The sequence below is a fragment of the Molossus molossus genome, unplaced genomic scaffold (assembly GCF_014108415.1).
Source record: "Molossus molossus isolate mMolMol1 unplaced genomic scaffold, mMolMol1.p scaffold_m16_p_1, whole genome shotgun sequence".
NCBI classification, from domain to species: Eukaryota; Metazoa; Chordata; class Mammalia; order Chiroptera; family Molossidae; genus Molossus; species Molossus molossus.
Window position 1 is genome coordinate 117,026,671 of NW_023425344.1, and position 14,649 is coordinate 117,041,319.

General features: G+C 45.3%; 1 protein-coding gene across 1 annotated transcript in view; it reads left to right on the forward strand.

The window, feature by feature from the left end:
- The first annotated feature begins 4,297 nt into the window (after nt 1-4,297).
- THSD4 (thrombospondin type 1 domain containing 4) overlaps nt 4,298-14,649 on the forward strand; it is a 224,319-nt gene continuing 213,967 nt past the window's right edge. The window contains exon 1 of the mRNA XM_036270595.1: nt 4,298-4,576. Coding sequence (XP_036126488.1) covers nt 4,505-4,576 — 72 coding nt within the window. The 5' untranslated portion in view covers nt 4,298-4,504. The remainder of the gene's footprint in view (nt 4,577-14,649) is intronic.

The following is a 14,649-nucleotide window of genomic DNA, read 5'->3' on the forward strand; positions in this document are numbered from 1 at the left end:
CACTCTTCAGGCGTCAAGGTCGTGAGGCGGAGAAAGGCTGAGCCGCTGGGCCGAGGCGGAGGAGCTGCGGTGACTACATGCCATGTGGGCTCCGGGGTTGGGTCCTGGAACAGAAAAAAGATATTTGGAGAAACACTGGGAAATATGAATAAAGTCTTTATTTTAGTTAATACTGCTAACGTTAACGTCTTAGTGTTTACCAATGTGCCATAGCTATTTAAGATGCTAGCATTAGGAGGAAGTGGGTGAAAATACAGTGTGACACACTGTGCTATTATTACAACTACTGTATAATAGAAAATTATTTCAAAATAAAAAGTTCTGTAAGAGAGTCAGGGGAGCAACATGATAGATTCACACTGTAGAACAATCCCAGGGGCTGTCGGGGGAAAGACTGGAAGGAGGAAAGGCCGGAACTCAGTTCTGCTACAGAAAGTCGGGAAGAGAAGGTGGAGGCCCGATGGGAACAGGGGTGTCCAGAAGGAGACTGTCACCTGGCGATGATTTGGATGAGGACACGAGGGAGAAGGAAGGTGCAAGATAACCCTAGTTTCCAACCTCCCGGAGTCAGATGGGTAAGGATGTCGTTCACTGAGAGGGAGAAAACGGGAGGAAGGACAGGCTTCAGGGACACAGTCATTCAGTCTTAGACCAGTTCAGTTTGGAATACATTTGAAAGACACACGTATCCATTAGGCAACTGGCTGCGTGAGCCCACAGGTTAGGCGGGAGCTGGCTCTGGACTGCTGTGGAGTCTGGCGTTCAAAGGCTGTGGAGGCCAGTGGAATGATAAGATGGCCCAAGGAGGACGGCTGGAGCAGAGAGACAGCCGAGAGCACAGGCGCTCAGGGCGAGGCCAGGGGTGGCAAGGGGAGGACAGCATGTCCAGAGAGGCGGTGACAGTGCGAGGTGGTCGCTAAGAGCTGAGTTCTCGAGGCAGACAGCCAGGACCAACATGCTGGCTTTGCCGCCTACCCAGCGTGTGACAGGGGCAAGTTATTCTATTAATACGGCTGTTGTCAGGATTACAAGAGACATTTTCTGTAACATTCTTAGGATAGTGCTCATAGAACGTTGGCTAATTGGAGGCAAAGGAAAATTAGAGAGTGTTCTGGAAGCTAAAGATGGTTCATAAAGAAAGGTATGCACTTCACACCCCTTAAGATAACTATTATCAAAAAGTGGAAAATAAGTGCTGGCAAGGACTGGAGAAATCGGAGCCTTTGCGCACTGCTGGTGGGACGTAACACGGGTCTGCCACTGTGGAAACACTGCGGTGGTTCCTCAGAAAGTGAAGCACAGAATGACTACAGGGCTCAGCAGTTCCACTCCTCAGTATACCCAAGGGAACGGAAGGCAGGGACCCCAACAGGCACTTGACCATTCATGTTCACAGCAATTAGTTCACAGTAGCCAAAAGGTGGAAACAGTCCAGGTGTCCCTCTATAGATGAGTGGATAAACAAAAGATGGTACATAATACAGTAAGTAGAACATTACGAAGCCTTCAAAAGGAAAGAAGTTTGTTTTTAATTTTATTTTCTGTATTGATTTTTTTTCTTTATTGATTTTTAGAGAGAGAGGAAGGGAGAGGGAGAGAGATAGAGACATCATGAGAGAGAACATCAACTAGCCGCCCTCTCCCCCCGCCCTGGGGATCAGGCCACAACCTGGGCATGTGCCCTGACCGGGAATCCAACCAGCGACCTCTTGATGCATGGGTCTATGCTCAGTCACTGAGCCACACCAGCCGGGCGAGGAATGAAGTTTAAATGCATGCTACCACATGGATGAACCTTGAAAACATTATGCTGAGTGTAGTAAGCCCAGCATAAAAGGACAAATATCCTCGCCCTGGCCGGTTTGGCTCAGCAGTTGGAGCATCGGCCTGAAGTCCGGAGAGACCCCGGTTCGGTTCCCGCTAAGGGCACGTACCTCGGTTGCAGTTTGTCCCCGGCTCTGGTTGAGTCGTGCGGGTGGCAGCCACTCGATGTGTCCCTTTTGCATCTATGTTTCTCTCTCTTCCTCACTCTCCCTCCCACTCTATCTGAACAAAAAATGGAAAAGATGTCCTCGGGTGAGGATAAAAAAAGGACAAATATTCTATGATTCCACTTATATGAGGAACCAAGAATAGGCAAATTCATAGAGACAGAACGTTGAATGGAGGTAACCAGGAGTTGGAGGGAGAAGGAATACAGAGTTTCTGTTTGGGATGGTGAAAAAGTTCTGTAACTGGATAGTGGCGATGGTTACACGACATTGTGAATACACTTAATGCCACTGAATTGTACATTTAAAAATCGTTAAAATGGCAAATTTTATGTTGTGTATATTTCACCACAATATGAAAAAATTACTGGTCAATGCTGCAAAGCACTCCAATAAGATAAGCCCTGAAAAATTATCCTTTGAATGTATTTCATGACACAGGCGCACCTGGTAACATTTCCAGAGTCCTGGTAGTAGAGCAGAGATCTAAAGTCAGCTCGCAGTGGGTGGAAGGGTGATTGGGAAGTGTCTAGGCCAAGGACTGGCAAATCATGGCCAAGTCTGGCCCACTTCCTGTTTTTGTAAATAAAGTTTTATTGGAACACAGCCTGGCCCTTCCTGTGTATTTTGTCTGGGGCTGTTTTTGTGCTGCAGCAGCAGAGTTGAGCAGTTGCCACAAAAACCATATAGTCCACAAACTGAAAACTTACTACCTGGCCCTATACAGAAAGTTCCTCAGCCCCTAGACCAGACAAGACCCATGGACTTTCAAGAACTTTGGCCTTTTTAGACAATTCCTGCATTTGTGGTGAAGTTACTGCGTAGAAGAAGTGCTTCTCAGTCACTGAGTAAACCTGACCCAGCCAAGCAATACTGATGATGGTGATGAATAAGAAGGAAGGAGGTAGAGAAGGAGGAAAAGAGGAAATGCCTTCCTTCCCCTCCTCCATCTGGAGAGATCTGTTCTGTACGTACCTTCTGGAGAAAGGGATTATAAATCCCTCCACCCAGCTCACCCAAATCACTCCCCACTACTAATTGTCATGTGACTGGTGAAAATAAACACTGAGATGACAGTTTGGTTTAAAGCTTTCTTGTTAGTGCAGGAAAATGCCCACAAGTTAAAGCTTTTCACATGTTTATTAATTTACTCTCTGGGACTGGGTGCCGATAGTTATTCAGATCAAAGAGAAAGCCGGCATCTTTAGCACTTACTGTGTCAGACATGGGGCCAGCCGACCTCGTTGTGCCTAGCTGACCTCAGGGATAATCGTCATTGCCATCAGGTGGCGTGTCCACACTGTACAGGTGGGGCAGCGGGGGCTCACAGGGAGTCAGCAGCAGAACTGGGGTTTGAGTGATCTGCTGGAATCCAGGGCACCGTGCAGTCTTCCTAACCTCTGTGGCCACCAACAGCCTCAGAATGATTCCTTGTGCCCATTTTAAGTAGAATCTAATATCTGGTGCGTTCTCAACCTTTTTTGCACCGTGAGCCCTGCCCCCTCACAATGAGAGCTGGTCACTAAGGTGTGTCTCAAGTGCACTGTAGGTTTTAGCAACACCTGCTCCTCAATCTGCTCCCGTGCTGCCTGTGCCCCCAAGTCCCAACCTGGCTCACCTGACTTTACCCAGAGGATTTTGTTTAAAACCGTCCTGCTTTTCAGTGTGCTCTGCCAGTACCGTCTAACACCTGGGCTCCACTTGTGCCCACCTTGCCATCTATTTTACGGCATCTGCTGTAATTCCTCCAGCTCTTGGTTAGGTGCTTAGGGAGGCACGAGAGGGAAATACAGTGGCTTCCCCAGTTCCCGTCCATTCATGTCCATATGATCAGTGCATAAACGCACAGCATCCTTGTGACGTTTTTTTCCTTTGAGGCTTTTGAGCCTTTGACTGCCTAGATTTCTGTAGCAATCAAATCAGATTTAAAAGGGAACTCAGAAGTCATCCACCCAGCCCTTGATTATATCAGTGAAAAAACCAGCTGATGCCCAGAGAAAGTTGGCAACTTATCCAGGCACACACACCTCGTTGGCAACAGATGCTGGACTAGGAAGGCCCCAGGTCTCCCAGTTCCCAGCCTGGAGCTCATTCTGCTGCAGCCCACCGCCTCCTGCCTGCCTCAGTTGATGAAGCAGGGGTCGTCCCCCTGCATGTGGAGTGCTTACCTTGGAGCCTTTTCATGAATGAGACCAGATGCAGAACTCCACATTGATCATTTCTGTCCCTCCCCTTTCTGCTTTCTGTTAAAGGCAGCCCCCCAGCTCCCAGCTGGCTCCTGTCCCCTCCCCCAGCCGGGAGAAGTTATTACATGAAGAGATCAGCTTACCAGTTTTCTTCGGAGCAGAGGCTGAGCTCGGAGCTCCGGGTAGTACAGTGAGGGAGAGCAGAGGGAACCGCGCGGTGCCTAGCGGAACTCCAGGGCTGGAATCCCGGGACACAAGTGCATCTGCTAGCTGTTAGCACTTGGCAGACGGAGCTCTCCTCTAGGGTAGTTCTAACTTTGGGTAATAATGTTTGTCAGCTACCTGATATTAACATTGCTCCACGTTCAAACAGCAGTGTTAGCAAGACCTGGGGGAGAGGTAAGCCAAATAAAATATCTTGTCAGAAGTTGTATTTTTGTCAGCATTATATTTCCTTTTCTATCAACAGGAATCAGGGAATGGGCTTTTATGGTATGCAAAGAGTAATGCTTTAGACTGCTGTTTTAAGCTTTCCTGGCCATTTCTTATAGGCAGACTTCTCTTCTTCTCGAAGAGCCCATAACTTCTAAAATCTCATCATGAGGTTGTACAGTTGCCACCCTGGGGAGTTGGCGTGGCCTTGATGACAGATGCCTGGAGGTGCATGTTGTTCCTGACACTGCAGAATGAAGAAACGTGCATTTCAGATTCTGATGGCACTGTTATCCTTTGAGAATTTTTTCCAGGGTTGCAGGGAAAATATGCATGCCAGAGGAATTGCTTTTCTTGACTGCTTTTGCATCACCTTGTCTACTTTTTTGCTTTAATGTGCTTGGGAAAATCGATGCTTAACTTTCTATCACGGGTTTGAAGGATAGTGATACATGTCAGATCTAGCACAGAAGAAGGGAAGTTGAAGGCCCATGAGGATTATTTGTTATATTGGTTTAGCTTATATGTTTGCTGCATAGAGTGCTGAACATCATAGATGCCTGTGGGCACCAGTTTATGATGCAGGCGCAGACTGGAAGGGACGATCATGTGGGCCGGAGAGGGAAGCACTTGGGTGTATCCACCCTCGCCTGCAACAAATTTGCGTTGTCCACTCCGTGTATGCCACACGTTGATGAAAAATCACAGATGCCTGAGTAATGAAAGGACAGCCTTTTTCCTGAATCCATCTTCCTCTTTGAAAAGCCAAGTGAAAGTGCGTCTCCTAAAAAGGCCACGGGGCCACTTCACAGCTTTGTCTTCAGTTGGTATTGTCAGGGTGCAGCAGGCTTTGCAAGCCTAATGGAATTACTTTCCCTCTTCTAAAAGGAGGGGAAGGAGAGTGCTCCCAAACCCAAGCTGCCAGGCCGGCTGTGGTTTCAGCAGGCTGTTGCTCTGTTCAAATAGAGATGTGGCTCAAGGCGTGCAGAAACGGGTCACTTGTTTTAGGCTTTTAGCCTATGAGTTACCCATGTCCTCTGCTCTGCAGATATTTTCTGGGCCTGTGGGGGGATCGAGGTCCTGAATGGGAACTGGAGGAACTGAATGGGTTAGCGATGCTGGAGCTGAAAGCAAACCATTGCCCTCTAGTTGTAGTTGAAGTTTGCAACTTCCCTGTGATTTTTCACTGTGCAGAGTAAATGACAAATGGGCCGGCCTAACTCAGCCCGGAGCACTTCGGCATGTGAGAGGAGAGCTCATATGGAAAATATTTCTATCACCGCTGCATGTGCATATGGTCTGGGGAGACCCCCGTACAGAGCAAATCACAGCGCTCCAGCAGCCCTCAGTGGTGTGCCAATTACTCTTATTAACAGCAGGGCCAAGGGCAGGCTTCAGTTACCTGCACACAGCTGGCTCCTGGGGAAGGCCACTCTGGAATGTGTGTGCCTCCAGCCGTGTGTCACATGCAGAGAGGCGAGAGCAGCTCTGTTTCACGTTACAATCAGCAAAGCAGATGAAAAATGAAAGGGGATTGCACAGACTCATCCAAATCTTGATGCTGTTCAGAGGGCACTCAGCACTCGAGAGAGGAAGACAGGACTTCTGTATTTTGAGTTAATGGGTGTGTGCTTAGTAGCCAGAAAACCCAATCATAAGTGATGAGATGCCTGCCCTTCTGCTCCTTTGTTCTGCTCCATTGTGCTAAACAAGGACCCTCGTGTGCCTTTTCCTCTTTCTTCCTTGTTTTTCTTCTCTCTCTCTCTCTCTCTCTCTCTCTCTCTGTGTGTGTGGGGGGGTGTGTGTGTGTGTGTGTGTGTGTGTGTGTGTGTGTGTGTGTGTGTAGTGCACACACCAGCACTGCAAAGCTTTGGCTCCATAACCACCGTGCTCCTAGGAAATTGTACAATTAGTGGGATTCCTTTCCCCTTGTTGGAAATAAAATGATGAGGGAGGAACATGAGTAGCTCTCCCTCCTTCCTTAAAAAGAATGTCGTTTATGTGGAGCTTTGAAGAATGTGGCATTTATTTATAAGAGGCTGTTTTTTATTGCCATGTTACTTACGAAACTCACCCATAAACATGTGGCCGTCGTCCCCAAGTCACCAAGATTTCCTTTTTCTTTGCCAGTCAGTTTTCTTGCAGGTTTTAATTATCTTCCCTCTGGATGTTCATAAAAACCCATGAGGAAAAGGAAGAAAGGAGAAAAAGCCTACACCTAGCAGTACTTAGCTGGCTCTGGTCTCCAGCGTAGGGTTGGAAGCCACTCAGCAAACTCAGTCAGTTTTCAAGGGTGTGAGGTCCTTCCCCATAGGCAGGGCTGGCAGGTGGTGGGAGGAGAGGGTGTACCTCAGAGTGAGCCTCATTTGGCATCCTGTTGCTGGGACTGTCGGCATCAATGACTGGCATCCAAGGACAGGACAACCTGGCATGGTGTCAGTGCCTGGGTTTAAGGATAAACACAAAGGACTATTCCTTCTTTCACTTTCTGGTTTCAGAACACTGAGGACACTAGAATGTGTTTGCCCTTTTGTCAAAGTTAGGATAGCAGCAGTGTTCACCATACGGACGGCACGCACCCCCTGAAATAGCGTACAGGACGGAGAGGTCAGCCGGAGTTCCGGTGCATTTGTCAGTGTGGGACGCGTGCCAGGGTCCCGTTTTGTGTAGGATGCAGCAGAATTGGCACGTTTGGGGGGGGGGGCATTTTTTTTCCTAAACTTGAACTTGCCTTCTCAGGTGAAATCTATCTGATACTGTTATAGGTGGGGAGGAGGAGGGGGAGGGAACCAGAAACCTGTATGATTCCATATATTGTGGTGAGATGAATACCGGGAAGTGAGTCAAAAAGATGTTTATTTTAATTTTGATGAAGCATTTTGGCAAAACCTATCAACATTTTTTTTTTAAATCTTGGCTGTTAATGAGCATGGTGTTTCTTGTGTGGTGATAACACCATTTTGAATTAGATGGCGTGATAGTCACACAATTTTGTGACTATACTCAAGACTACTGAACTGTACCCCATAAAAGGATTAATTTAATACAATGTGAATACTATCTCAATTTTTAAGTTAAAAATAAATTAATAACCATCTCTTTGACCCTGCTTTTTCCATTTCTGATACTTTAGCATATAGATCTATGCACATTGCTCCAAATGTGCACATTGCTCTCTGAGCCATTTTTTCATAATTGGGTTGTCGCAGCTATATGTACCAATACAAAATGACCACCAGAATATGTTGTTAGGTAAGAAAAGCAAGAACAATGTGTATAAACTCCTCCCTTTGTGCAAACTGAGTTAACATTTGTTGGCCTCTCTCTGGAAGGATATGCAAGAACATGGGGAGGAAGACAGAGTGGCTGAGGGAGCAGTGCAGGTGAGGGATCTGCAGCTCACTGGTAGGTAACGTCTTCAGCAACAGCTTATAGCATGTGACATGGTGACGTACACGTGGGTTAATAGCCATAACACTAGAGTATAGCTCAGTGAAGTCGTTCCGTAAGGACTGGTTCACTCATTTAACACCTACTTGTCACTCCTTTCTCATAATGAGGATAATAGTAGCTACTTCAAGAGGTAGTTGAAAGGATTAAATATGTGTAGAGCTCTGAGCTTGGTGTGCCAGGCACATAGTAAACAGCACGTATTGACTGTTACTACAGTTACTGTTGCAAATGCCGCCACCAGGGTGTACAACCTCGGTGCTGAAAAGGGAAGGTGAAAAGATAAGTTCTTTGTCTTTGATGAGCTTGTACTTTCAAAGGAGCATAGTGCAAACAGCAATCATACAATAAGGAACTGTCTTTCATTGCAAGAGCAGATAAAAAGAAGCAACAAAATCTGCCTAATAAAGTGAGAAAGATTCCACAAACCCTGTCCTATTGAACTGAGACTTGAAAGGTTGTGTGACGTTCAGTGATCTGATAACTCAGTGAGCTATTCCAGTGACAGTGTGGAGCAGTCAGCAGAGGAGAGGTGCTGGGGTGGGAGACGGGGGAAACCAGGCACCTGCTCCAAGGCTGTTCTCCATGGAGACACATAGTGCACACTTGATTCCCTGCAATGGTGTAACAACACTTGGGAAATGTTGCCAACCAGAGCAGCTTGTTAGAAACTCAGCGCCTAGGGTTTGTATTGGGTACTGGCCACATAGGCACCCTCTGCCTGCCATGTACCAACATATAGACTCCCAGAAGGGAAGCCGGTGTTCAGCATAAATGGTATTGTCTGTACAGTGTGGGCATAGTGAGCCACTCTTATGAGTTCTGGGAATGGTGGGAACCCTCCCAAAAGCCAAGTTCCCAGAGGCCAGCCAATGGCCAACCTCATAAACAGGTCTTTTTATTTTTTAATCCTCACTTGAGGATATTTTTCCATTTATCATCAGATAGAGTGGGAAGGAGGGAGGGAGGGAGAGAGAGACAGACAGACAGAGAGATAGAGAGAGACATCGATGTGAGAGAGATACATCGACTGGTTGCTTCCCACACGACTCCAACCAGAGCAGGGGAGCAAACCACACGGAGCTGTGTGCCCTTGACCAGAATTGAAACTGGACTCTTTGGTACATGGGCCAGTGCTCTAACCACTGAGGAAAACGGCCAGGACATAAGCAGGTCTTTTAAAGGCAAGCAGTCAGGTCTGCTGTTTGTTAACTCTTTTCTGCAGGAATGGGTAGACATTGTAAGTGGGAAAGAGGGAGGAAGGACTTTCCAGGCACAGGGAAAAGATCTATAGAGCCCCACAAATAATACCCAAAAAATCCTCAAAAATTGTTATCTGCTGATTGTATCCTTTTTTAATTATATGTGTAGTTGTTACATATATATCTTTCTGTCCTTAAAATGGAATGTTGGGCCCTGGCCGGTTTGGCTTAGGGGTTAGAGCGTTGGCCTGCGGTCCTGAGAGACCCGGGTTCGGTTCCCGCTAAGGGCATGTACCTCGGTTGCAGTTTGTCCCCGGCCCTGGTCGGTTGTGCGGGTGGCAGCCACTCGATGTGTTCCCTTCACGTCGATGTTTCTCTCTCTCTCTCTGTTCCTTTCTCTCCCTCCCACTCTACCTGAACAAAAAAATGGAAAAATGTCCTCGGGTGAGGATAAAAAAAAAAAAAAAATGGAATGTTGGTGTTGACCTTAAACAAATAGATATTTCTGCAGCAAAATGGGTTTACTGGGGTAACAACAAGAACTACAACGTGGGACATGCAGTCTCACGGCGAACTACGTGCAGGTCCAGAGAGACAAAGGAGAGGCGACTCTTCTATGGACTTGGGAGTTGTAAAGGAAGAGTCCATTGGAGGAAACTGAAAGTTCAAAGTATAATCACTTTTCATTGGCTGAGTCATTGGCTGAGCTGTTAGTGGATGAAGAGGAATATTTTCTTGCTGTTGCTGAGGTAGAGGCAGTAATGTGATTGGAGATGCAAGGTGCTGCCGGTTCCCTTGGGGTCAGCAGTGTGTGTTGAGTGACACGTGCTCTCTTCTCCCCTCTCTACTCCATTTAAATGAGGTTTCTGTGTATTGATTTTCACAAAAGAAATCAGAAAAAATTACCACATCTCAGTCTGCCATCTTGATCTTTTCTAAGACATTTTTATCCTTTCCTTTTTCTCTCAATATATGTTTATTGGGCAAATAATTTTCTAGACCTCTGTTTCTTCATCTGTCAGATGGGGGTGATAAATGTGGCTTATAAGGAACATCAGTAAGACAGCATCAATGTAAGTGCTTTGTAGACTGTAAACATCTGTACAAATGCAAAGGATGACCTCAGTGTGGTCCTTTAGCTTTTCTTTTTTGTGTGTGTGCAACTAATGTTGTCAAGCGGCTCAGCTAAACGAGAGAAAAGAGATTGTGGTTGGCATGCCGTGAGAGGCGCAAACAAAATTTTACTTTCTACTCTTTGAGAAAATCACTTGCCAAGAAATGATTGGGTGCTTTAATAGAAAATCACATATTTTTCAAATGGAAATATTTAGTCTCAAAACAAATGCTGTTGTTTGTGTCTTTTTTCTCTATTTTTTGTACTATGTTATTGGCAAACATATTCAATTAGGCACTTCTCTTTTTAAAATAATTTTACTGAAAAACCTTGTTTGCTGACTCAGAATATTATATAAATATATTTATATTAACTTAGAAAGTTAATATGAACTGACAATAAGAATGGTAAAATTTCAACACAGGGGTATTTAAAGGACAGTAATTGGTATAAAAGACCAAGTGGTTTGTGTTACAATACTGAAATCTGCCTTTCTACAATGTTTCTTCTTATTCCTACATTGCACGGAAGTAAGCAACTCTCAATTAAACTCAACAATCGTGTGTTGAGAGCTATTTTGTGTGTAAGGTTTATGGTGTGACCCCACATTTGTCCTCTAAAGGTTGGCACCAACAAGTAGGTTAGGTAAAGCTAAGACATGATTTACCCTAATAAATGCATCACACCCTGTTATGAGGATCAGGAACACCCATAAGGAGAAAAGAGCATTTAAGTTGGGATTGAAGACAGATGGTGAAGGAAGCCAGTCTAAATCTCAGAAACAGTATGAATAAAGAATGGCATTTAGTTGGGAAGGTAAGGGCGTATTTAGACAATGGTAAATGATTTTTTTTTTCTCTTTTGGCTAGAACATCGAGTACACATAGAGGGAGATAATGCAAGCAAGACTGCTCAGGGACATGTTGTACATAGTACTACTTCTGCCTTGGAAAAGGATAGACGCTTTCCTTGTGGCCAGATATACCAATTTCTGTAAATGTTCCATGGAAGCTTGTAAAGATATACTTTACATTTTATTATAAATATATATGTATATAATATGCATGCATTCTTCCATATCATTGTCATTCTTTTCTTCTGAGGATATGTTTTTATATTTCTTAGGTCTATTAGAAGTCACTAAAATTAAATGATTTCTTAAATATGTTCCAACTTAAATATTATCTTAATCTCAGAGTGACCACTAAACTACAGATGCGTATCTCGAACCCCTGAATCATGTAACGTCTTTAGCAGAGGGGAGAAGACGCATGGGCTTTGAGACACAGGCCTGAGCTTGGATCTCCATTCCACATGTTCCTACTTGGGGAGGCTGTGACTTCCCTAAGCATTATTGTTTTTATCTTTAAAATGGGGAGGCTCATGTCAATATCATAGAGTTTTAGTGAAGAATAAGGAGGTGATTTCCATAAAGTGTTTGGTGCACAGCAGATACTCAGTGGACGGCAGCTGCCCTCTTCATAAAAAGATTCGATCCCTCCCGCCTAACGGAGAAGGACTCTTCAGTTAGGCCAGAGAGATTGTGTAAAGCTACAAAGAGATATTGTCAAATTATAGCAGAATATACAGTGAGAGGAATGAGAGAGAATGAGAGAGAATGAGTGTGGAGTTGGGGAAAGCATCCATGAGAACAGGAAGAAGAACAAGGCCCTGGAGAGAGAGGTTTACAGTCAAGAACCCAAACTGTGGCTCCAGACCCCGTAGCCAGATCTTGCGGAGTCCCAGGCTCTGAGTAGGAGTGAAAGGAGAAGAAAATACCCCTGATGCTTTCAGGTGGGAGGAATGGGGTGGGCAGCTGAAAGGGGGAAAGAGGGAAAATAGGGTTCCTAAGGCTCGGACAAGTTGACCATACCTTCCCAGTTGGCTAGGAGATCACTGTGGTTTTCTCAGCAAAAAGGTGAATAAAAAACATTCTGTTTTTCCTAGAGTCAGAAGTGGTGTTAATGACCAAATTCCACTCTCTTGAATCATTATTTGAGAAAGAACCTTAGAGATAATCTGGTGCAACCCACTAATTTTACATAGGAGGACAATGAATCTTTGGGAAGTTATATGGTTGGCCCAGAACCATGTGGTTGCTCAACCCAGAGCTGGAGGGTGAGTGGTCTAGAAGCAGCATAATCGTGATGGGCCTGATTTTAGTATCTGAGACCTTTGGGAGAGTGAAAACTTCGGGATAACCTAAAAGAGAGTGGTTGTGGCTTTAAATCTTCATGGCAGCAACAGATAAGCCAGACACGTTCAATGTGTCCTAAGGGATTTGTAAGAGAGCTGTGTACAGTTTGTCCCCGACATGCTGACTCCGTGGTGATGGTTAGATTTGTACATCAACCATCTGAATCTATTGGAAGTGGTGGGGAGGTAGGGAAAGGGTGGAACCCAGGCCTGTACTGCTTTCAGCAGCATATTACTATGGAGAGCCTACTGCATGCCCAGCACTGTTCTAGTGGTCGCCTACGTGTCAGTGAGCCAATCTGACAAAGAGCCTGACCTCACATTCTAGCTTTCTTGCCCCTGAAGTGTAGCAGAAAAGCAGGGTCTGGATGTGGTGCTGTGTCCATTTCATCCCACACTCTCTCTCCCTGCCCAGTGCGAGTCCTGCCTCTTTCCAGACACCCTAGAGTACCCTCTGCTTTGGCACATTTCATAACATCAAGCCTCATTTGCTCTCTTAGTAGTTTCCCCCATGAAGACGCCCTCTCCCAGTAAGCCCGCTAGCAGCCCAAGGCTGGGAAACCGTCGCGAGCTCCCCATTCGCCTGTGGTGCGCAGCACTGGACACTGCATGCATGCAGCACACAATTATTGAGCCTTCGTGTCAGACTGAAGCAGGAAGTTGTGTTGACTGAAGAGACACCCTTCGGAGACGAGAGGTGCAGCAGATTCTTGCTAGAGGACCCACTAGCAAGGCCACTCCAGGAGTCCCCACTGCGAGAATCAGGTAGTGGAGACCCAGTGAGTGCCCCGGAGGCAGCTCCTTCGGAACTGTATCTTCCAGGAGCTCTGGAAACCCATTCAAAGGGAGCTGAGATCCTAAATGCCCGAGTAAGCACTATGGGATTGTTGGGTGAAAGGGGCCCTCTATCATGAAGCATTTTGAGGATTAACAGAATTCTATGCCAAATTTTAAAGCTGGACACACACCGTAATGATTAAGCCAAATAACACTTAATCATTTTGGCTCTTGTTCCTGAGAAAGAAGGCACAGTGAAGTAGAAAGGCAGTAAATTTTTTTAATGTTGCATATTTTTATTGGGTTCAAATAACCTGATTCTAAGTACTTACATGGCTTCTGATTTCCATGTTTCATAGTATGTCTGTCAATAACCTCAGAAAAGGTTGCTATCCAGCCAGAGCTCACCTCCTCCCAGTCACTGCTCTTGCGTCCCATAAATGCATTTGACTGGTGAATAAACTATTCAGCCACGTCGTAAATGTGCGTTGAGACCTTACCATGCACCAGAGGTGGAGTTTGATGTGCACATCGGAGGCAGCCCTGATTTGTCAGTTGTCTAGATTGATATGCCAGTTGGCCAATTCTAAAGTGACTGAGATTCTTTTTTTTTTTTTTCATTTAACTTTTTTATATTGATGGGAAATAGAGTTTTGTAGCATCACAGAATAGATTAGAACTGAGACTTCTGTTTCACCATTTAAAGAACTGAATTTAGGTACTTCCAACAATTCATTATGTTTATGCCTACTTTCTCCTCTTTGGGAAGTTGTAATATTGCTTATATTGAGCATTATACGAGATACTAAAGGTGCAAAGATGGCCCTGGCAGGGTGGCTCAGTTGATTGGAGCACTGTCCCATACACCAAAAAGGTTAGGGGTTTGATTCCAGTTAAGGTGCATGTGGGAGGTAACTGATGAATGTCTCTCTCTCTCTCTCTCTCCCCCCTTCCTCTCTGTGTCTTAAAAAAATCAATAAAATATCCTCAAGTAATGACTAAAAATAAAATATTTAGAAAATATAAATAAATAGATAGAGATGCAAAAATGGGTCCCACTCCTAGGTACCCACTGAGGGGGACAGATGTGCACAGAGGTAAAAATGCCTGTCATGTATATGGATTGAGCTGCCATGGGAATCAAGATGAGCAAGCACATGGCTTCTTATGGTGAGGAAAGTCATGGAGTACTTCACAGAGGATATTTAGGTTGGGGCATTTGTAGAATAAACAGGAGTTTGTCAGCTGAAGGAGCTGGAGGCAGGGGTGTGGAACTTTCCAGGCAAGAGGGAGCAATGTAT